This window comes from Notechis scutatus, chromosome 1 (assembly GCF_049901735.1).
Source record: "Notechis scutatus isolate UNSWTSFEM ecotype Mainland chromosome 1, rNotScu1.2, whole genome shotgun sequence".
Lineage (NCBI taxonomy): Eukaryota > Metazoa > Chordata > Lepidosauria > Squamata > Elapidae > Notechis > Notechis scutatus.
This window is the reverse complement of record NC_142009.1, coordinates 118,240,099-118,263,456: the sequence shown is the minus strand read 5'-3', so window position 1 is coordinate 118,263,456 and position 23,358 is coordinate 118,240,099. Positions and strand designations below refer to the sequence as shown.

At 36.0% G+C, this 23,358-nt stretch overlaps 1 protein-coding gene across 4 annotated transcripts in view; it reads right to left on the bottom strand.

Annotated features, from left to right (window-relative positions):
• The window catches only part of PHIP (PHIP subunit of CUL4-Ring ligase complex), an 88,786-nt gene extending 65,947 nt beyond the window's left edge, over positions 1 to 22,839 (bottom strand). For 2 of the 4 annotated variants that reach the window (XM_026665185.2, XM_026665187.2), the window contains exons 1-10: positions 22,316 to 22,839; positions 22,140 to 22,198; positions 22,018 to 22,047; positions 21,765 to 21,824; positions 7,813 to 7,963; positions 7,627 to 7,725; positions 3,870 to 4,030; positions 2,592 to 2,813; positions 2,090 to 2,190; positions 632 to 702 (exon numbers count right to left, since the gene is read on the bottom strand). In XM_026665185.2, the coding sequence (XP_026520970.1) occupies positions 632 to 702; positions 2,090 to 2,190; positions 2,592 to 2,813; positions 3,870 to 4,030; positions 7,627 to 7,725; positions 7,813 to 7,963; positions 21,765 to 21,824; positions 22,018 to 22,047; positions 22,140 to 22,198; positions 22,316 to 22,379 (1,018 nt within the window). In that variant the 5' untranslated portion in view covers positions 22,380 to 22,839. The remainder of the gene's footprint in view (positions 1 to 631; positions 703 to 2,089; positions 2,191 to 2,591; positions 2,814 to 3,869; positions 4,031 to 7,626; positions 7,726 to 7,812; positions 7,964 to 21,764; positions 21,825 to 22,017; positions 22,048 to 22,139; positions 22,199 to 22,315) is intronic. The other 2 variants (XM_087944379.1, XM_087944382.1) reach the window with 1 other exon arrangement.
• Positions 22,840 to 23,358: the final 519 nt, after the last annotated feature.

The window sequence follows — 23,358 nt, the reverse complement described above, 5'->3', positions numbered from 1 at the left end:
AAAAAGCAAACATGAAAGAAATATCACTATCAATTTGCTAAGATTTACTATAGTACTATAATCTTATACCATGTGTTTAATATTAGTTCCATTCAACTGCAAACAAGCAGTATATCACACTAACTCTCTACTACAATCATACATCTGCTTCCCTAAATTTATTCCAGGATGCTTCTCCCATGAAGAAACAGAACATGACTAAAATTATTTTTATTACACAACAGGTTTTTCAGCTAAGTATTAGAATTCAAGATAGCAAGATCGACTCAGAAACTATTACATGATTATTTCTAAACTTTCATAGGCACCATCTATTTGAGAACCAGCATATTGCAGAAGGTAAAGTGAAAACTCAATGGGTGGGCCTTTCTCTTGGTCAAACAACCTACCAAATAGGATTGTTGTGGAAAAACTGTGGAAGGACTATATATAAGTCACCTTGAGCTGTTCAAATAAAAGCAGGATAGAAATGTATCAAATATGCAGGTAAAGTGTATACGCATCAGTTAAGAATATTGCCATTTGGAGATTAGCAGGAAGAAGATCATAGTGGGCATTTTCAAATTATAAATATCATTGTATTGTATCCACTAATACAATTAATTTTGGGGAGGAGAATTGTGCAATTTACCAGCACTAAATGAAGAGCAGATCATTTGAACTCCAGGTCTTGGCCGTTCTGTAAACTTTGTTGGCCTTGGACTGCAAAGATTTTAAAAAAAAATATAATTAAACATATTAAAGCAATTTAAAATGATAACCAAATTAAACAACAATTATTAAAAGATTAAACACAAGAAAATATTTCTGAGAGAAAGTGAATGAGAACCTCCTTCAAATTTTCTGTTTTAGTGAAGGAAACTTCTGTTCAATATCACCAACTGGCATTAACATTTTGATTTATGCCCGTTGAGTCAAACTAAAACCCCATGGACCTCTGCAGGATATAATAAAAGCTATTGAACTATATACACTGCAAACCCACAGGTATGCATTATTTGATTGCAGCCTTTTTATATTCTCTGATGTCTATTTATTGTATATCTCTGAATATATATATCCAACTCCACTTTTTCAGTGCTCTATTATAGGAAAACTAAAGTATACTAATTTAAGTATATTTAAATCATTAATTTAAACTATGGTTGACTTAAGTCTATTTCATAATTAGTATATATCCCGAGTAGAAATGCATACTATAAGTGTATTTTTTTACAACTAAGTTATTTCTAAAGTGTAAATATAAACAATCCTATGGTCATGCAGCTGACATTCCTTTTAAACCGCACAATTGCACCATTTTCAAGAAACTGAAAAGAGTTTAAGCTATAAAATTAACGGCTCTCCACTTAAGAGTCTCCTTTGAATTAAGCTTGATTAATGATTTCATGCACACATCCACATATATTTCTTGGAAATAAAATGGAAGTAGTTACAATACTTTTTTCTAGAATATATGATTTCCCTTTCTAATCAACAGACTATGCTTTTTTCTGACAAATCATCTGTACAAATATTAATCAGATCTAACTCTGATTTCCTTTTCAAGAGCAACTAAGGTTAGCTAGGTGTTGCCACTTAGCTACACTGAATGGTTGGCTGAGCATCAAAAAGTTATCAGGAGGAAGAATTGGCTATAAAATGCTTAGGATTTAATCAGCAACAGATCTACTTGATCCTGTGGGAGTGAAAAGGCAGCTGATTTATGTCTGTTATGGTGCTGGTGATTGGTACTACATTCATACTCCACATTCTTCAAAGTGTATTTTGGATGCCATACCTGAAGTGCTCCACATCCCTACTAATAATTAAGTTGTGTGTTTTCCAAGACACAGAAGTAACCAATATGACACAACAGTTGATATAATGTCAACTATTAATATCAATGCATGGTCTACTGCATTTATAAATCCTAAATCTTGTAATTCAGAAATCTGCCCCATTTTTCTACAGAAAAAAAGCCAATTTTACTGTTTTTGATAAAATATTTTTAGTTCACAGACGAATGCAAACAAAATACTTCCAGCTTTTGAACAGTTTTTTCAAAATACTACATGTAATCTTACAGGAATACAAGATACAAACTAACTTGATTTTAAGTGTGCCAGCATCCCACAACCAAAAACATATTGTGCCATCTGCACCAGTTGAAGACAAGTATCGCTTTGAGCCACTGCATAGGGGAGAAAACTGCAAAAAGAAAAAAGGTAAGAAAAGAAAAGTAAAACTGTTAATTTTTTTTTATTTATAGTAAACAAGGAAACGAATAATCAAGAGATTTGGAATATACTAAAAAGTCATTACCACCACTTCTACAAAAGGTAGTTGCAACCAAATGCAATGCTCTGTCAGAAAACTATTTGCAACAGAAAATAGAAAACTATTTTCTCTCTCCTGCACAATATTTTTTATGTACAAGCACAGATACACTTTGCCTTTTTTCCTAGTTTCATTTTTTCACAATAGTGAAAACTATGCATGCATAGTTAATTACAGCACAGTCCATGAAAAAGAATATGAAGCATAAACTGTTTTACTTCCTTATTGGTTATTTTGCCTCCAAAATTTTAAATCTTAGTCATCTATTTTACCTGCAGAGATGTTATAGATGCACTGTGTCCTTGTAGAACAGCCAAAGGAGCACATGTTCGAAGACACCACACTCTGATCATCTTGTCACAGCTCCCTGAAGCAATCATGGTATTCTCATAATTAACAGCCATGTCTGATATTTCCGCTGCATGCCCTCTTAAAGTAGCAAGCAACCGTCCATCATCTGTTGCCCAGATTTTCACAAGACAATCATCAGACCCCTATAAACAGATTAATCATCAATATGTATTTATTTATAAGGTAAGCTAGGCTATGAGATCTTCCCTTGGATCCAAGGAATACTTTAGATAAGGAACATTACTTGAAATCCCCCACATGTATACTGTATAGCATAATTTTATCCTCCCCAATATACTAGATACCTTTTTCTCACTTTGTCTGTTGAAAAGTACACACAGATAAAGGTCTGCTGTTTGAATTTAAGTGCTTTAAATGCCTTGAGGTTTTATGATTTTCTTAAATCTAATTACATGGAAGTAAAAGAAAAGGCTATTTATATAACACTGACATGCCTCATTACAGCTATTACACATGCTAAAAATTAAGGAAGAGCAACACTGTTAATTCCAAATACTGCATTAATTGTCAGAAACTCTGTTCAACAAGGACTAGAAATATTTTTTCTCATTATGTTAATACAAAGATTTCCCATCAATACTAGTATTTATACATTCTTAACAGATAAGTAGAAAACAGCTAAGCAAAGAATAACACAAATGTTTTTTTAGACAGACTGTAATTCTTTCACTGGAAAGCAGTATAATAGCAGTTTCTTTCAATGTTATGTTCGTTCTTTATTGCAAATGTTGCTTACCTATCTTAATGATACCTAGTAAAAATTAAAATCACCTCAAGCATTATCACCATCATTTACTTCAACTATCCAAAGGAAATGGTTCAAGCTTATTATGTTTCTTCCCAGGCAGGTATGGGGGAAAAGGTAGTAGTATTAGTTAAGGAAAGTAAAGGAGACTTTAGGAATGCATTTAGTTTCAGAACATATTGTTTGTAAGTTTAAATTGTCAATAAAAATATTGTAATGTCTATTTCAGCCCTTTTGTTCTTACTAAAGCCTAACCTTCCTTACATTTATGTTTCAATTCTACTAATTCATATCAATTACATTCTCCCTTTTTCTGTTGGTTTCTCAAACATCTATTTTTCTTTCATTTTATGTTAATTTGTACTCATTACTCTTTATTCCTCTTACATTGCAGAAATACATTTTTAAAATATTTTCATGAATCTGCACTTACTGTGAATATCCGTCTACCAGTCCGATCAAAAGTTACACAATATACTGAAGACAAATGTCCCAGGATTCGTTTATGCATTTTCATGTGCTGATACACAGCAGTTGGAATAAGATGTTCCAGTCTGTATTTTCCATTAAGCTTTCTTGAAAAGAGAGTTTCAGCTATAAAAAATATATATATATACTTAGATATATATTCAAAAAGAAATATATTTGTTAAGCAATAAAGAAAGATTTAAGCAGTTATTAATATGCATAATTCATGTAAATAAATAATGTTTGTAATGAACAATTACAATAAGCTACTTAAATCGATTACAAAGAAAATCTATCATAACTTCATTCCATGAAGGAATCTCATCTCCCCCAGATTTCTCAAGTCATATGAGACATATTGCTACACAGTAATTTGTAAGAATGTAACAAATATAGGTAGTCCTCAACTTACAACCACAATTGAGCCCAAAATTTATGTTGTTATGTGAGACATTTAAGTGAGTTTTGCCCCATTTTACAATCCGGGACCTTTCAACAATCATAAACATGAATCAGTTGCTAAGCATTTGATCACATGATGATCAAGGGGATGCTTCAAAGGTCATAACTGTGAAAAATGGTCTTAAGTCACTTTTTTCAGTGCCATTGTAACTTTGAACAGTCACTAAATGAACTGTGTCGAGGACTACTTGTACATAGGTATATATACCATTTCATAGGTATCAACAATAATTGAAACAAACAGAAAAATTATTGCACTTTGAAAAATCACAGATTTGACCAATATTATTTCCCTTAGACCAGGGGTGTCAAACTGGCCGGATAAGCTTTGCAGTTCTCCTCTGCGGGATGGTGGGGGGTTGGCATGTCCCATTTTCAGCCAGTTTTCCAGGCCATTTTGGCCCTGTTTTTCAGCCCATTTTTCAGCCCATTTTGGGCCCATTTTTGAAGCCATTTTTCAGACCATTTTGGGGCAGTTTTTCAGCCGGCAGAGTGCTGCAGGATCCGGCCCGCAGGCCTTGAGTTTGACACCCCTGCCTTAGAGTGAAAGATGCTCAGCCATCCGTGTAAGGAGAAATTGGAGTAATTTTTTTCAATTTCTAAACAGACTGCAATGTGAAAATACCTTTGCGTATAATTCAACGAATAATGCATCTAACTAAAATATAACAATTAAATTCTTGTTCTATTTGATCAAGTCCAAGGCAACTTAAGGAAGTACTTTTGCCTATATAGATGCCTATGCTCTTTTAGACTTTATGTTTGGAAGTAAAACCGCAGCTTAATTTGCCATGGATTACTATGTGTGCAACTATTTCAATAGATTGTCTGTGTCAGGGTTCCGGCGATTGCCCTAATTAAATCATGAGCCTCGAGCCAAGAATAGGAATGCTTTACAAGTTGACAGTCTGATTAAAATTTTGAATGTCAGAGAAGCACTCAGGTACTTCTTCCTTAAACATCATTTGTTCTGTAATCATTTAAAATTACGTGGTCACATTGTTAAAATGCAAGGACTTGGCACACTATCGGATTTACAGCAGCAGGGGCAGCCAAAAGAGCAGAGATAGTGAGAGATAAGTAGCTGGGGGGAGGGAGAAAAAAGAAGAGTGGAAGAGGAGGCAGAGGAGGCAGTCCCTCGCTTCACCAAGATTCAGGGCAGGAAGCAACGAAGCCTGGAATGTCTTGTATAATGGAGGGTCCTCATTTAATGGCTGATGGAATTTAGTTAACATGGAAAACAGGGAAAGCTGAGATTGCTGTTGCTTAGTGATTCAGTTATGTGCATCACTTAGTGGTCCCAATTAAATAATAGCTTAAGGGCTATCTGTATGGCATTTTGATTTGTCAAGGATTTAGTGATTATTACCAGTTTTTTCTCCTACTAGTTATGATGCCATTCTAAATACTATAATTAATTGACTTTGTTCAATGGAGATAAACATATTTTTATTTATATACTTGTATGCCATGTCAAGCCAAAACTCCTTGTTTAATAAGCAAGCACATGTGGGCTATTCAGCCTCATCTTAAGCATTCCTGGTTAAAGCATCAAAAAGCAATGTTTTATATTATATCTAAACTCTGCATTAAAATCATAATCTAATTTTTTATTTATTATATAAACTTCAATGTCACTCAATTTATTCTGGATTCTGTTGTCATTAGCAAAGCATCGTAATCATACTTAGTTGATATCTTAAGAGCAAAATCAGAGCTTTTTTAGTTACCAAATAAAACTACCAAAACCATAAGAAGACAAACTATTCTGGTAATTTCCTGAAAATTATTCTTTAAATAGTTGAAAATAGTTGATGATTAGGGGACTGGGCATACATATAAAGAACGGTTGCAGGAATTGGGTATGTCTAGTTTAATGAAAGGAAGGACTAGGAGTGACACGTTAGCAGTGTTCTACCCTGTTTCTCCAACAATACGACCTCCCCCAATAGGAAGTCCCAGCATGTTTTATAGGCATGAAATGAAATTAAGCCCCTCCCCCCAAATTAAGGCCTATATTAAAACATGCAAATGGGGGGGGAATGGTGGGGGGGGCTTGCCATTAGGAAGTACTTTTGTTGCACACCTGGATATGGTGCTGCCTGCATTGACCCCGATACGAAGTGCCCCACCAACGCCGAGGTCAACATCCAAGCCGTCGCCGCCCACCCACCCAAAGATGCAAGGGGGGGAATTAAGTCACCCCCGAAAAGACGGCCTAGCCATTTTTTCAGGGCTCAAAAAATATAAGACCCGGCCTTATTATATGAGAAACAGGGTATTATCTGAGGGGCTGCCACAAAGAAAAGGGGCCCAAGCTATTCTCCAAAGCACTTGAAGGCAAGACAAAAAGCAATGGATGGAAATTAATGAGAAAGGAGAGAATCAACTTCAAACTAAGGAGAAATTTCCTGACAGAACAATTAATGACTTGCCTCCAGATGCTGTAGATACTCCAATACTGGAGCTTTTTAAGAAGGGATTGGACAACCATTTGTCTGAAATGTTAGGGTTTCCTGCTTGAGGAAGGATTTGAACCAGAAAACCTTCAAGGTCCCTTCCAACACTGTTATTCTGTTAATTTGTTTCTTTAAAAATCTTAAACAGTTTTGTTCAGCTTCAAAACTGATTAAACTAGAATAGCTCCAGTGGCACATTTATATGTTAAGAAATTTATGTCAACTATCTTAGCTAGTAATTTTAATTTTTAAGAGCAAATTTCAATTAATCCTCTATAACTCAAATTGTACAGCAAATTCTAATGTAATTAATATGCCTATTCTATGTTATTAAACCACAAATAAATGCAGCAGCAACAATAGCAACAAAACTGTTTTCTTACTCAAGAGACTAGTCAGATATAATCTAAAGCATAATTTAGAAGGGCACAAACTGCAATACTTTCCCCCAACTTTTTCTGCCATGTGCAAAGATAAAAAATATCAAAATATTCTGCTTATAATATTTTACAAACTAAAGTTCTGAATATCTGCGATTAATGAACTGTGATTATTTAAACTTAGTTTAACTTCAGTTCAGCCAAGGCAGGAATATCAGTCATTGGTATTCTCTTAGTACATCTCTGTATTAAGTAATTCTGCAATTCAGACATAAACATGATTTCTGGTTGTTTTTTAAACCAGGGGTGAACGATCTGATCTGAAGCATATCAAGGAAGATTTCTCTACAGTGTAAAAACTATCATTACAGATACAGTGTTACATTGCCAACATTCTACAATTATGTATTAACTTTCTTACCTATACTGGGAGGACTGCCATAATTTATTGGTGACTCTGGAGGTCTCCCAGAATGCAATGCAGCAAGAGCAGAACCCTTCCACACAACATGTTTGCAACCTATTTACATACAAAAAAATAAATATAAGCATAAAAATATACACTGAAAAAGATGATCAAGCCACTTTTCCTTTTGCATACTCATACTTTTATTTGTACGGAGCAAAGACTGTCTTCCAGCTCCTAATAGTGTTTGAACTCCTGGGACACTTTGAGGAATTTCTTGCTCTAGAAGAGGTCCAAGTCGATGGCATATTTGCAGGAGATGATCAGGTGCCAAGTGTCTATAGTATTTTACCTGTTAATAAACCAAAAATTATTTGTACAATGTTTACTCTCACTTTTTAAAGTGAAAAAAATATTTTGAAAATGAGATATGCATTTGGTACTTAAGGCATTGTTTTTACACCCTACAGAGAGAACAATTTAAAACATAGGTTTTTAAACAAAGTATATACTAAATTTAAATCACTCTCTCTGTGATTTAATCAACCCATCTTGCAGGGTTGTTGTTGGGAAAATAGAAGGAGGGAGGTGTGTAGAATAAGTTCATCGCCTTGAATTATTTGTAAACAGTTAACAGTTCATAAATCATAACATCATTTTCATTTTAATCATTACAAAATAACAAATATAGGATAACAGGATAACTAACAATATTAGTATCATAAAAATAATGTGCATAATATTTATAATATGATGCACATATATTAGCAGTCCCATTTCTTTATTACACAACAGTAATTGGAATTAAGACATAGAGTTACTAATAATCTAATAAATTCATGGAAATTCATGAGTTTTAACTATTAAGTTCCTAGTTTCTACTACACATTCCAAGTAATTACACTACATTAATGACAGTCCTACATTAATAAAAAGGTGCTTGCTTGCTTTACTCTAATATTTCAGAAATTGTTTTCTTGAAAATAAAACTCCCTTTTCAAGATTCTGTTTAAATCCTTTTGACAATGTTCACAAGACATATTTAAATGTAAGCTATAAAGGTGAATAAATTCATAAGACATTTCACATGATATAGTACCATAATATATTCTAATAGTTACTGTAATAAGTGAAAATTCTCTTATATGAAGACATACAAATTCTATGGTTAAAACTTTGTGTTGACTAGGTAATTTCAATCAGACCAATGTGAATAAGCAGAATTTTACTCAAACTAAATTGAAGGTTACTTCCTTTGACTCAGGAGTCCATTTGAAATTAGATTTTTGCCATTTGTAATCTACAATAGGAAAACAACAGACTTATTTTTTTAAAAAAACTTTTCTCTGAAGAAGTAAAGTATCTATAAAATTGTGAGGGATTTTTAGCAGAATGAAGTTACATTTACTGGCTAACCTACTACTTCTCTACAGATAAAATGTATTAAATTTCAGACAGGTGAGATTTTTTTAAGGAAGTCTTTATGGTTCAACTAGGTCTGTGAATCCTGCCTGGTTCTGGGTACATAACACTTATGAAAAATTTATATACAGTATTTATAAATGTGCCATATGAACAAAAGTATAACTAATTACAAAGAAACCAGAATTTAGACTCACTTTTATTTAAGTTCAAAAATATTATTAGCTGTTAACATGTGTATTAGTTGTATACTTTTTAGATAGAATTAGACAATATCTGCTGGCAAAGCTATCTCTTCTGTAGAGACATATCTTCCTAAATTTCAGTTAAGAAGAAAGGGAGGTAGATGATTAACTTGGGGTAGTAAAATATATATACCGTATTTATCGGCGTATAACACGCACAGGCGTATAACACGCATCTTCATTTTAAGGGGGAAATTTCAGGAAAAAAATTAAAAAATTCTGCCTGCCTGCCTTAGTTTCTGGTTGTTTGGGAGCAGCTTCGGCTGAGAATAATAACTATTCGCCTCTTTTACTCAGCGAAGCTGTTCCGATTCAACCATTAACGGCAGGCAGGCAGGCAAGAACGGAGCACTGCGGGCGGGCGGGCGGGCGGACGGGGTGGGGGGTGGGGGAGAGCGACAGGAAAAGCCCCCCGCTTCTTTGAAGCAGTTTCTTCCTGTGCTGGTGGAGGAGCGAGAGAGAGCTGACCCAGAGAGAAGGACAGGCTTCGGTTGCTTCCTCCCTCCCCTTCTTTCATTTGTGTCCTTGATCCCGATCCCAGCAGCATTCACCGAAGGCTTCTTAACATTATATCGGCGTATAACACGCATACATCATTTGCCCCTATTTTCAGGGGGAAAAAGTGCGTGTTATACGCCGATAAATACGGTATATATAAAAGACTTGGCAGTTATGAAAATGGCACATATTGTAAAAGTGCTCTACTTTTGCCCAGAAAGGAATTTATTTCAATGGATCTATTTGAGTTGTACAATTTCCTACATAAGTGAAAGTGTAACTACTTTAGAATTTACATCCATTACATCCATTCACAGTCTAGAATCCTGTGAACTGTAATGGTAGATATTATCCATTCATTCAAGGCATTTCAGCAAATCAAAGAGTTATTAAAGTAAAAAAGAAATGTGCATTGTGATGTCACAAAACATGTACCGCCCACTTATATACATTTTATATAAGAGGAGCCTCTGAGGCGCAGTAGCTACTTCTGCAGCCAGCTGCCTACAATTTGGCAGTTCAAGTCCCACCAGGCTCAAGGTTGACTCAGCCTTCCATCCTTCCAAGGTGGGTAAAATGAGGATTCAAATTGTTGGGGACAATATGCTGACTCTGTAAACTGCAGAGAGGGCTATATAAAGCACTATAAAGCAGTATATAAGTCTAAGTGCTATTGCTATTATGTTGCTATGTAATAATAAAAAGGGTGGAATTTGTATCATTAATATTGGAATCTTTCTTTCTTGTGGGTATCAATGCTTTAATAAGTGGTTGAAATCCACCTTTTTATTTTACAACTAGTTCTCAGTACAAAACCCCCAAGTGCAAAAAGTTCCCCTAAATGCAAGCTTCAAAAATCAAGATTTTAGCTGTATTCAGAAAATTTTTTAACAAATGGCTTCCCTGAGTGAACAATTATGTAAAAAAAACCCAAATATTAAAAATGCGTGCACATCTGCATGTCTCTTCTCCCAACAGCATTTTAGTTTTAAGGTTAATGTATTCTGAATCCAAGAAAATGCAACACTTCTCTCCAGATAAAAATATGATTATTATTTTAATTGTCACATGGAAATGTAATTATCCAATTATCAGATATCTAGTGAAGTCCGTTTACATTATAATCAGAAACTCTCTGCTCCAGAAGTGTTATGCCTTTTCTTTAAGGGCTTTTCCCTCCCAAGGGTTTGGCTGTGTTAACCTCTCTTACACTGCAGAACTAAAGCAAAAGGGAATACCTAACTGATTTTTGTTTTGTTTTTAGATTTCTTTTGTAATCCAAGTTTCCTTGCATTTTATCATTGAATTGTATGCCCAAATGACCCAATTTGATCAAACCAAATCTAAATGAATACTAAGAGGAAAATAAGTTTAAGTAAAGCTCATTCAAGGTAGCTACTTCTATAAAACATACTGGCTATGTTTTTATTGAAGTCCATGCAAACTACCAAACTCATGTGCATATAAATCACATCACTCACATTCAGCATGTAAAATAGCTTCTTTTGAGAATGCTGTACAATAAAATAAATGCTAAGTATTTGTACATTTTTTAAAAAATACAAAAAATCTTGATTATATGATCCATGACAATTGGGATTAGCACCATCAGATGAAGAAATGGTAAAAAGACAAGCATGACTGGCAGCTGAAAATTTAAATTGTTGTACAATTGTGGATAACTTTGCTTACCTCAATCCAATAAAATCAAGTAAGACTTTATTACAACTTTTCTTTTTGTTTTAAAATTTTAGGGACAGGTGTCAAAACTATAAACTAGAGATGTCTTTTGAACAGAATTTCATACTCCCAAAAATACAGCATGGAGGAAGAGTTATTCCAACTCTTGGGGTAAAAAGCACAAGAACAAGGAAAGCCAACAAATTCAACTACAAGAAAAATAGAAATCAAGATTTGCCTGCTATGAACACACTGGGAAAGGGAAAATGCCATTTTCTTTGTTATTTTCTATATTTTTCCCACAAAAAAAGCAAGTTTAGGAAAATAATACTTTTTATTAAGTGATACCTAAATATGTAAAATGTTTATATAGTACATAACCAAAATAACAGAACATGAAGACTTTCATATAAGAATTTTAACAGTACAACATCACAAAAATTCCCATACATGTTGTCAAACTTTTTGGTAAAACCTCTGAATGTAAGGGCAATCATACTGACTATTCTCAAGGGGAGGAAGAACCTAATCTTTCCATCTCTGAAAAACACTTTGACAACCAATACTGAATATGCCAACTGACCCCTATAAGAGAAATTTGGTCTAACACCAACATTCAAAAACATTGGAATCTATCAAGATGTTTAAAATTGCAACTCTCGTAAGCAAAACCAGAAGTGATCCCAACAAAGTAGCAAATTCACTTATTCCAGACAAAAGTAAAGACTAGAAACCTGATAGGACTTGTAAGTAGGAGCATGATGTAGAGAGCAGTAGCTGATGCACACTGATGGGAAAAATGCTGGATAGAAATACTTGGGTCCAACAAACACTGCTAACACACTGATGACTTTGCGTGGAATGCATTGCTCTGAAAAGGCTCTACTTCCCATAGGCTAAATACTAAGTTACCAATCAGAGCCAAGTTTTGCATCTCTCTACTGAATGTCCTGGCATTATTCCAACAGTGAAAGACCTCTGATATAGGATACAGCTTTCTGGCTGATGCTGCTAACTAAAATCAGGTATAGAGTGAAAAATAATAGTTGATCATAGACTTTAAAGTATCATTGGTCATTGCACATCTGTACATCTAGGCAGTTGTAACCATAACATCTATTTATCCAGCCTTTGTCAAATGCTTGAAGTGGGGGAAAACGAGCACTCTGATTGCCAGAATCAAAAAAACAACTATAGGATAGCAAGGATGGTAAGGGCAGAACCATCATAAGCAATGGTAGTTTTTGTACCAAATCTCAATGGAAAAGTAACATCATTACAACAACTATTCTTAATTCTTTTCGGGTCTGTTTCACACATATCTATCAGAGAGTTAAAAGAAATTTCACTTGTTCACTTTTTAAAATCAGACAGCCAAGTGGGAAAAGATAGGAATGGCCCTTATTGATGGTGTATATAAAAGTATAGGAAGGAAATACTACAAATCCTCCAAAATACTGCTACAGGGAGGAGGGTTTAAAAATCACACATACAGACGTACACTCCACAGACTCTTTACTGAAAGGTAGTTTTTGCTCTGCAATACATGAAAATCCAATAGTTGGTATTATGGCTTCAAACTCAAAACAAGCTTTCAATTATTTCTTTTATTAGTTTAGATGTCAAGAATACTGCAGGATTCTAACCATCTGTAACACCATTACATTTTCCAAGAATATGAAACATCAAATTTTCTTCTTATAATGTAAACTATAAAATAAACTGCTTTCAACACTTTTAAAATATAGCACATTTACTTGTTTTCTCCTTTTTCCTGATCTTTTTTCTCTTTTATCATGTTATTTGGAGTAAATATTTTCTTTAGAACGGGAATACCATAAATTAGACAAATTCAAATAAATCATAGGCATTTCTGCATCCTCTTCTTAAACTTCAGAAGAGTGACTAAAAAGAAAATCTGTGTTAAACTAATACATTCCCAACATAAAAGCAGCTGGAATTATTAAACTCAATGAGACTTATTATAGAGCATGCACATACAAATTTGTTTCTGTATAAACAAAAATAATTGTCACATGAGGAGTCAGTTAATTTTCTAAATGGGATTTCTCACTATTTTGATCTATATCCATAAATTTAACAAATATTAGTTTTATTTCAGATAAATATTGCTGCTATGTATATATACACACATGCACACACAAAAGTGATAAGCTGGTACACAAGCCATACTCGCCATATTAGAATTAACTTTGAAGAGAAATGGAGGGGGGAGGAATAAAATTGGGTCTTTGCTATATAGTTCAGGAATAAGATAATTCATTTATTTTACACTATCTGCTTATTAATTATTATCAGCTTGATAAGGCTGAATTCCAGCACAGGTACTTGATTTACAACAGTTCATTTAGAGACCAGTCGAAGTTACAACAGCATTAAAAAAAGTTATTTATGACCGTTTTTATACTTAAACCATTGCAGCATCCCCATGGTCACATGATCAAATTTCAGATGACAATTGGCAATTGACTTATATTTATATGACAGTTGCAGTGTCCTGGGGTCATGTGATCATTTTTTGTGATCTTCTGACAAGGAGTCAATATGTTGTTCACTTAACAACCTCATTACTAATTTAACAACAGCAATGATTCACTTAATAATTGTGGCAAGAAAGGTCATAAAATGGGGTAAAATTCACTTAACAACTAACTTAATAGAAATTTTGGGCTCAACTGCAGTTGTAAGTTAAGCTGTACTACCTTACTGTAATAAGAAACAAGTCTGCCTATAATTTCTTCAGGTCAAGATACTGAAAACTATTTTCCATATTCAAAATATGTAATTTAACAGTCATCTGTTGACCACAAGCATTCTCTATTGAGCCATACTCTTCTTAGAATATATCCTAAGTTTTCATTAAACAAATGTTTGTTTTCTATGCTAATTCTTTCCTCCTGAACATAACCATGTAGCAGAAGAGAGTCTAGAGAGAAAAATCAGTGCCAGGCCAGCAGAAATCTATGAGTTAACTCTACATACTTTTTCACAATGTCGCATCTCTCCCCATCTGGCTAGGAAAGAAACTAAAGGTTCCCTGGCTCCATTCCTGGTATGTATATGTATATACGTGAATGGTATTCACGTATATATGTGTATGGTATTCACGAAAACTTAAGAAAACAAATATGTATATACATATATACACACGCAAACCCAGACGCACATACATTTGTTATTTATGTATATTAACTCTATTTATGTATTTTATACACCTTATTTAATTCCTCTTCACTCAATGCAGCCCAGGCAAGCCAAAAGGCTGGACACAGCTGTTCTAAAGTGTTGTTTTTTTAATGGTTTTTTTTCTAAAAAAATAATGCAATCATCCATGACCATAGCACGCTATGACTGTACTGACAAAACTTCTGTTATACACAGGAGAAGGGAAAAACACTTGCTGCTCTTTTCAGTCATCCCTGCTCAACTCTCATAGATGAAGCACAATTTCTAGACATCAGTAGTAGTGATTATGGAGCTTCATTACACCCCACCTCTCCCATTACCCTGCTGGATAATATTTTTCCAAAGTCCAGCTGATGGCTGTTCTGTTAGACATTGAGGAAAAGTGGGTTGAGCTCCTACCAGACTCACAAAAAAGTAAAATTAGATGGTGCCCATCCGTGATTTAAAGATAATCAAATATTTCAATGTACAGAGTACATCTGAAATTTTAACACACATTTCCAAAAGGAAAAAAAAGGACTAGATTACTTAAATAAATCACTATTGGTTGCATACACAAATTTACAAATCATGGTAGCTGCGTTTATACAATCAAATAAGTATCAGAGTTAAGTGTCGAATCCCACAGTTGTCATGACCAAAATAGCAGGAACTGCTGTACCAATATAGTTGGCAACCTTGAAGCTGACCTGACCAAGGTCATTTTGAGGCTTCAGTATTGCCACACTGGAGCTGAGGGATAGGGAGGGGGGAATAGAGATAGCTGGGGTCTGTAGTCAAAGCAAAATACTTTCTCCTGGGAACCAAGGACATTCCCACAGGTGGTCGGAAAGGGGAGTGAAGTTACCAGGCAACTGGACAACACCTTGATTGGACCATGTGACTGGGGAAGGGGGGAAAACTTTTAATTAGGTGAAAACCGCAGGAACATTCAGAGTCGGTTTTCACAAGCCTGTGCCAATATAATATATCCAATAAAACTATTCTTTGAGGAATTTACCTGCCACGTTCTGTTTGCTATGGGTATATTACTTGGAACCCTGACAATAGGGTAAAATAGAATTGAAGAAACTGAAAAAGGAATTTCACACTTGCATTCACAGTGAATTAATGATGATAGACCTGCTTTGAAATGTTTATTCCAGACTTTTTTCTGCCTGGCTACATACGTAGTTTATGAAATAAGCTGCCAACTGACCCACTCTCTATTTTTGGTCAATTCCTTTCCCAACTTCCCCCAATCTCTCATAGTTAATATGTGTTAAGTTATTGAATTAGTCATCCCTGAAGTTTTAGCTATTGGACATTCCATGGTAAAGCAAAATATTATGCCAGAGAAGGTTCACATCATTTTCTCAAGACAGTTTCTGCCATATTGAGGGCACTTCCAAGTATATGAAAGGATATTTTTTAAATCTTCTACTATGACAATAATATTTTCTTAGTTTTTAGATTTTTTTAATCTTCTACTAAGGTTCAGGGAAGTTTAATAATAAAATTAGAAAAGGACCCTTTAAACAATCTAGCCATATCCTCCAAAGGAACTGAAGGTATAAATTGAAGATTATGGCTCCACATATAATCCAACTGAGATTATTTTTGTCTCATTATGTGATAGAATTTCAGTGAACCACATGGTTTTGCCCTCAGTTGTATTTTCAGCTATCCTTGGTTTAGCTTCCCAATCCTAATATTTTTTCTTGCCCAGGTCCCATCTATTTAGCATTTCACCTAATTAGGGTATCTGACTGTTTTAGGATCAGATTTTCCCTACATACATCTGAGTTGTCAGATACTATTGGATTTCCTTGCAAAGCAGGATTTTGAATCTGTAAATAGCTAACTGATCTGAAGAAATGCTATGAATATGCCATTTGTTTGTATTTTATTCACAATAAGGAGAACACGATGAAACATTCTTGTGTGAATCTGGTCCAGTGTGTTCTTCCTATCGCACAAACTCCAGAGCAAAGGATTTAATTTTTCTTTCTGGCCACCTGTTGTCCGGCTCAGTTCCCAAAATTTGGCAACTAATATACAAGGTTTGAGATACACTCTGAAAACTTTTTTCTTCCCCAGGAAGCATAATCAAGAGGTCCAAGTTATAAATGTAAGCTGATGGTTTGAATTTCATTTATCAATTACTGTTATAATAAACAGACTGTTTATATAATATAGTTGCAGACTGTTGATCATTTTCCAGGTTTAACTTTTCAAGAAAAATGAAATCATGGTACACGTATGGTATTAAATCCCATTTCACAAGAAATTGTCACTAAATAATAGAGACATGTGCAAGATTGTACTGACTCTACCGTATATTTACCTTTTAACTTATAAACAAAAGTTGCTATTCGAAAAGTTCTAAGTCAAGCAAAAGTTGAAGCTAAATGTCTGTAAAGCCAAATCTATTCACAGATCCAGAGAGAACAATTACTTCTTCCTCATATGCACTCTCAAAATATGGTGAAAACAATCTCTTGAAACCTCAAATTTTAAGTGCATAAGTAGTTACATTTAAATAAATATTGTACTTCCACTGGCAGACAAAAAAAGTATTCTTAGCAATATTTTACGGTAGCAGTATTTATTCATTTAGAAAAAGTAAATTACTTTCTATATCACAATTTCTTTTTATTACAATGTAACTTATATATCTGTAAAGAATTTAACAGCAGTGAACACTATATAAAAAGTAACAAGTCTCCAATTCACAAACATACAGACCTAATCTGGCATCTAAGGGCAGCACTGCATCTGTGTACTTCCCCCTAGGTCCTAATAGAGTTCCTGAATCATTTCTTTTTTCTTGAAATTAAAATAACTAGGCAGTAATTGGAATACATCAAAGTGAAGCTCAAGTCTAAAGCTGTTTACTTCCAACCATGCTACCAGATCCCACATGGAGCCTGGAACTATTTTAGAATATAAAAAAGGTAGGTAAATATGAACAAGCCTTTTGCTTTAAAATGTACATAGAAAACAAGACACACTGAGAAATACTAGGAAACATCTTGAAAGGTTAAAAATGATGCAGGGGAGGAGACTATGTCCATGCAGTATACCGTTAGCCTTTGGGAGTATGTTCGGGTTTTGTCTCTATGGGCCACTAGAGATAAAAGTCACGTTTGGTTTTAATGGTAGTACATATTTTGCCTCACTGTATTTCTCAGATTATCAACAATGTACTGTCTGTAAAATGGATTTTCTACTAGGTTTTATGTACTGTGATTTTTAGGTTTCACACCTAAGCTCTCTTCATAAGTCCACATTCTTCAATATAATTGGGAATTAGTTTTATTTTCTTTTAGCCTTTACTAATTTCTCACCACCATTATGGCAGTCATTTTGTTAGAATATGATTTGTTTTCTCAAAATTATAAATATGATCACCAAGGCGGGGGGAAACATTTTAAATAATCAGCAAAATGGTTTTACATTCTCAGATTGGAACATTTAGCCCCTGAAGTATGAAATTTTTAATGATGGTCCTATATTTGCCCCACAGAAATACCAAATAAATCTGAAAAACTATTCTGGAAATACTTAGCATCTGCAAAACAGTATAACATACACTTTCAAAAGTGTGTAAACTCTTCACGGGATTATTGATGCTGCCCACTAACTCTCTTACTGAACTTTTTGTCTTTATTAACTTTGATAACAGTACCTAAAAGCTTATTTTACATTAGTTTCATTTTCACCACTTTAAAGTACCCAGACCTAAGAAAGAATACATATTTCCTGCACACTGAAGAAAATTATCAATATTTAATGTAGATGTTGCATTAAAACCACGCAACTGTTTATCTAACACTTCAAGACCAGAACTTCAGTGCATGTGGAATTTTTCCAATGTTTCAAAAAAGAAAAAAAGAATGAACTGTTTTGGATTGGTATATTATACAATCCCTTCTGAATTTCAGCCTCAACAACTGTGACATACAAAGACTTGTAGAACTATGGAAAGTATGTATGTCACCTTGAGCTTCTGGAAAAAGGTGGAATGCACACATACACACTGCTGTTTTATTTAAAAAAAATAACATGTCCTGGTCATACCAAGTTTAAAAGACAGGGAGGAGAAAAATGGGTCTCTAAATCCTCTAAAAATTAGAATACTTTCAGCATTTGATTAATTTTAAGGGTCAAAAATACTACATAATATAAAATCACTATATCATGATCTACAAATTATAGTGCCTAAATTCCATAACATATTAACCCAGATAACTCACATTATTGCTCAGCATGTCATGTGAACCAGATCACTAGGCTAAAAATTTAAGTAAAACAATTCAGATCTGAAATAAGATAGACATCTATTAATAATGTATACTTCCATCTATTTTATTCTTCAGACTTCCATGATTTTGGATATATAATAAGCACAGTTGTCTTCTTATTCTAAAAACTCCACTGACTTAATTGGGAATTGATAACTGATTCTTATCAATATTTTAAGCAGCATGCTAAGATTTATGTTTTTCTGCAACAATTATTCCTTTGTAATATGATCAATAAAATACTTATACAGTTGAAAATAAATTAATGGATGTAAACAGCACTATCCTTTTAACTTTTCTAAAGTTTGCTGGTAAAGCTGAGAGTATTGCTGCCTAAGAACACATTAATTTGTAAAAATTCAAATACCAGTTAAGATGTTAGCTAAACTGAAATCATCTGTTTAAAAAAGCTACACGTGCTCTTTCATTTGATTTTTATAGTCGGAACTATGCTATTTATATAAGAAAGAAAAGTTCATAATACTGCTGTTCAACTGAAATAAACTTTAAACATGAACAGCACAATTTAGCACTAAGTTAAATCAATGATAAATGATAACATTTATATAAGAATAGAGATTAATGTTTCAAGTATGCATAAAAATATTCAACAAGATTAAAACTACCTTTAATAGCATTTATAAGATGCATTTTAAAAAATCAAAAGATAAATCTTGCATGTACTACTTCTGACCCATCAACCTAAATATATTACTTTAGCTACAGATTTTGTTCTAACAATTCTTAGTAAACTAAGTTTTAAATAAGCATTAAAATATGCTCTGCAATCAGCTTGGCTAAGCCAACTAGACCAAAGTGATACAATTCCTAAATAAAATAAAAATGTATCTTTTACTAAATGAGTATCCTTATGATCACTGATTTCTGAAATTGAAGCAGGTAATCAGTAACAAAATGTTGCTTTAAAAATGTAAGTAGCTGTATATACATTTTACTTTGCATTTATCTTCTTGCATTCCTTATAGTCATGTACTCTTAGTAGTATTATCACTAGGCAATATATTTCAAAAGCTACATTTTCTAAATGTGTAAAACTGTACAACCCTTAAAATTAGAACAATATATGAAAAGTCATGAAGTTTAATCTCATACTTAAGTTTGAGATGTAATATAAAATCCCTTAATCTTTTAGCAAGCAGTTCATGTTCTACAAATATTTTCCACCAACAATGCCCAAACCAAGATCATAAGAAACTATTTTGTCACAAACAATACATTAAAAGCTGTTGTGAAAAAGATGCCCATTTGGAAAAATCATTTTAAACTATCTGCATAATTTTCTGCTTTGCAAAAAATCCTACAATCAGCCTTTACTACTACAAAATTCATGTGAATTTTTCTGCATCTATAGTCCAAAATTATTAAATTATCTAGGTATTGGCATCAGAAACATTGTATCTGTCTTCAAAGGTGTCAGATCATTGTATCACTATGTGAGCTTATACTCTGGGGCGACTTTCTTCTACTTGTCAGACAAGAGCATCATAATGAATCAGAGGGAGGGGATGGGGGAAGAAGGCTGAATCTAGTAAGGCTAGTGGCTTTTAACAGTTTTTCCCATGAGAGAAACTTGTCTTCCACAATTTGCTGTCCAACATATAGCAAAAAAAAAAAAAAACCTAAAGGTGGCATTGGTATACCAATATGAAAAAGAATCAAGCAAAGTTTATCTCTTTCTTGATTCTTAAGAGAAGTCTAGATCCAAACGATAGCTTATCTATATATGATGAAATAAAATTTATTTGGCTAAAAATGGGACATGTGACTGATTATAATTCAAGGGAAAAAGTCCTAAGAAATCCATAATCAGAGTTCCCTACCTGCTCTACAAGTGAGAGATTTTGCTTTTACCCTTCATTTAAAATCAAACTCCTGACATTTCTGCTGCATGGGGGGGGGGGTGGTGTTTAAAGAGAAATATATTCTATATGCCAGTAAAAACTTCCTTGAACTTCCAAAAAAATCCCCCTGATAACTATCCCAAACAATAGTCTGTCACAGATCCATAAGTTTCCTAGCTTAGTTCCATAGATGCTCCTTCCTGAATGTGAAACAAAAAATGTCTCTAGTCAAAACGGACAAATAGAACCACAAACTGATCAATTATACACAGTGCAAGCTAAGTGTGCCTTAAAACAACACAACAGTTCACATGTTTTTGTCAAACCAATATCTGTTTAAGAACAACACTCTGCCCACCACCACATTCAGACAGAAAGAGTTAGCTGTGTGATCTTAACATTAACACTATCCGTCAGGGTTAGACCAGCAGCTTTTCTCCCAGCCTGTTTTGCTTTGTTTTTTTCCAGCAAAATAAGAAATGGAAAACAGAGATTTCGACTATAAAGACTGCTTATAATTCCTCAATAATTGCACAGCCCTATTGTGTTATGTGAAATAGGACTGCATACAAGAGAGCGCTCCTACAGGCCTAGTTGGCTCCCACAAGCTCTCTCGTTTGCTCCTCCCCTCCCGCCTCCTGCTCTCCCTGCACAACATCCATGACGTACCTTTATTTCTAGCATAGTGACTCTACGGCTCTCGCATTAGTAGGATTATTATTATTTACCCTAACTGCAGGACCCCAGACAGATGACTCCTGAGACAACACCTGCTCTACTTAACAAAACAACCTGGCCTGTTCTTGGGCAGAAAGCAGGAGTTTAAAAATTGCCCTTATTTTTTTTTTTTTAAGTTGTTAAAAAAATTGCGGGAAATTCAATTTTTAAAGGGCTGCTTGCAAACTTTCCCTAGTACATCACACAGCACCACGCCGCCTGGCCGCTTCTCTTACTAGGCTCTCATAGCTCCTGGGATGCTCCTTTCCAGTCCAGTCCGTACGCTTGGGCAGCAGCTGGGGAGGGAAAAAAACATCGCCCGTCACTAAGAGAGACCCCCTTCCTTTCCCCCACCCCCAGAAAACAGCCCCCGGAGCGCCCGCCCGCCCCCCGGCGAGGGGGGGAAGAGGCGAGGCCGCCGCAGCCGCTGGCACTCCGGCAAGCGGGCGGGCAAGGGAAGAAACGCGGGGAAGGCGCTGCACCACTCACCTGCTTCTCGGCGACTTCTCGGATCAGGACCTGGAGGAGCAACAAAATGGGGGAAGAGGGTTTAGGGGCACCGCGAGGAAAGTAGCCACATTCCCAGGCCCGGCCCCGGCGACGATCCTTACCTGCGCGGCTTGCTGGCAGGGTCCGTCCTCCAGAAAGCGAGCGATGAGGAAATAGAGCTCTGCAGAGGGGAGGGGGAGAAAGGGGGGAAACACACACACATACACCGTGAAAGCACGGGCGAGGCGAGGGGCGAGGCGGCCTGTAAGGCGGCAGTCCCGGCCCGGCACCCACTTACCCGCTCGCAGCTCTGCCGAGTGCCTGCCGCCGCCGCCGCCGCTAGAGCCGCCGTCCCCGGACATGGCGAGCGGAGGAGCCCGGCTCGCTCAGGCCGAGCTCCTCGGCGATGGGGCCCTGCAGCTGAAAAGCACGCTCCCCCAGTGGCTGTCACGGTTTCTTCAGCAGCAACGAGAGTCGGAGCTCCACCATTCGAGCCCCGGGTAGGAGGAGGAGGAAACAACAACTCGCAGCAAAACCCGCCGCTGCTGCTGCCGCCGCCGCTGCTCCTGGCCGTTTGCCTCAGCGCCAGCGAGCGCGATCCCTCCGCCGCGACAAAGAGTTCCGGCCCCCTCCCTCAAGGCGCGCACACCCCCTTGGCCCGCGCACCCCTGCCCCGCGTCGCCTTCGACCCCCCCAACAACCCTCCAAGGGCTGGGCTGCCGGTCCTCGGCGTGCCGGGGCAGGCGGGAAGGACTCGAGTGCCGGCTCAACAGTGGAGGGAAGAAGAAGATGTCGGAGCAGCAGAGGCGGGGTGGAGGGTGGGCGGGTAAAGCTCGCTCGGCAGAAAGGCGCTTTCTCTGTGAAGAGCTGGGAGGCCTCGGCGGAGGGATACCTCGCGCGAGAGGGGGGAGGGGAAGAGGCCCGTTGGCGGCGGTGGCGCTGGAAGTTGCTTAGTTTCAATGTAGCCGAAATAGGAACCAAATGAGGCAAAAATGCCCCCAGGGACCGTAGGCCTCACTGGGTGAGGCGGGCATGAGGAGCTCCACTTAGCCCTCGTTATCAGGGCCTTTTGGAAAGAGGGAGGGAGGAAGGTTGAGCAGAGTCCTGCCAGGGTCTCTTGCTTTCATGGCCCTCCTTGCCGCCTTTATATGGTACAGCTTTGCATCTGCTTGTAAGTTACCATGCCATGTATAAATATATACATATATATGTATATAGTTATATGTATATATTCCTGTGTGAGTGTTCCTCAGTATGAGTGGGAGAATCGGGGTGAGTGACAAATAAAATGTGTAGTTTTGCTAAGCGTTTTCGGTAAATTGTCCTTTGTTGTTGGGGTTT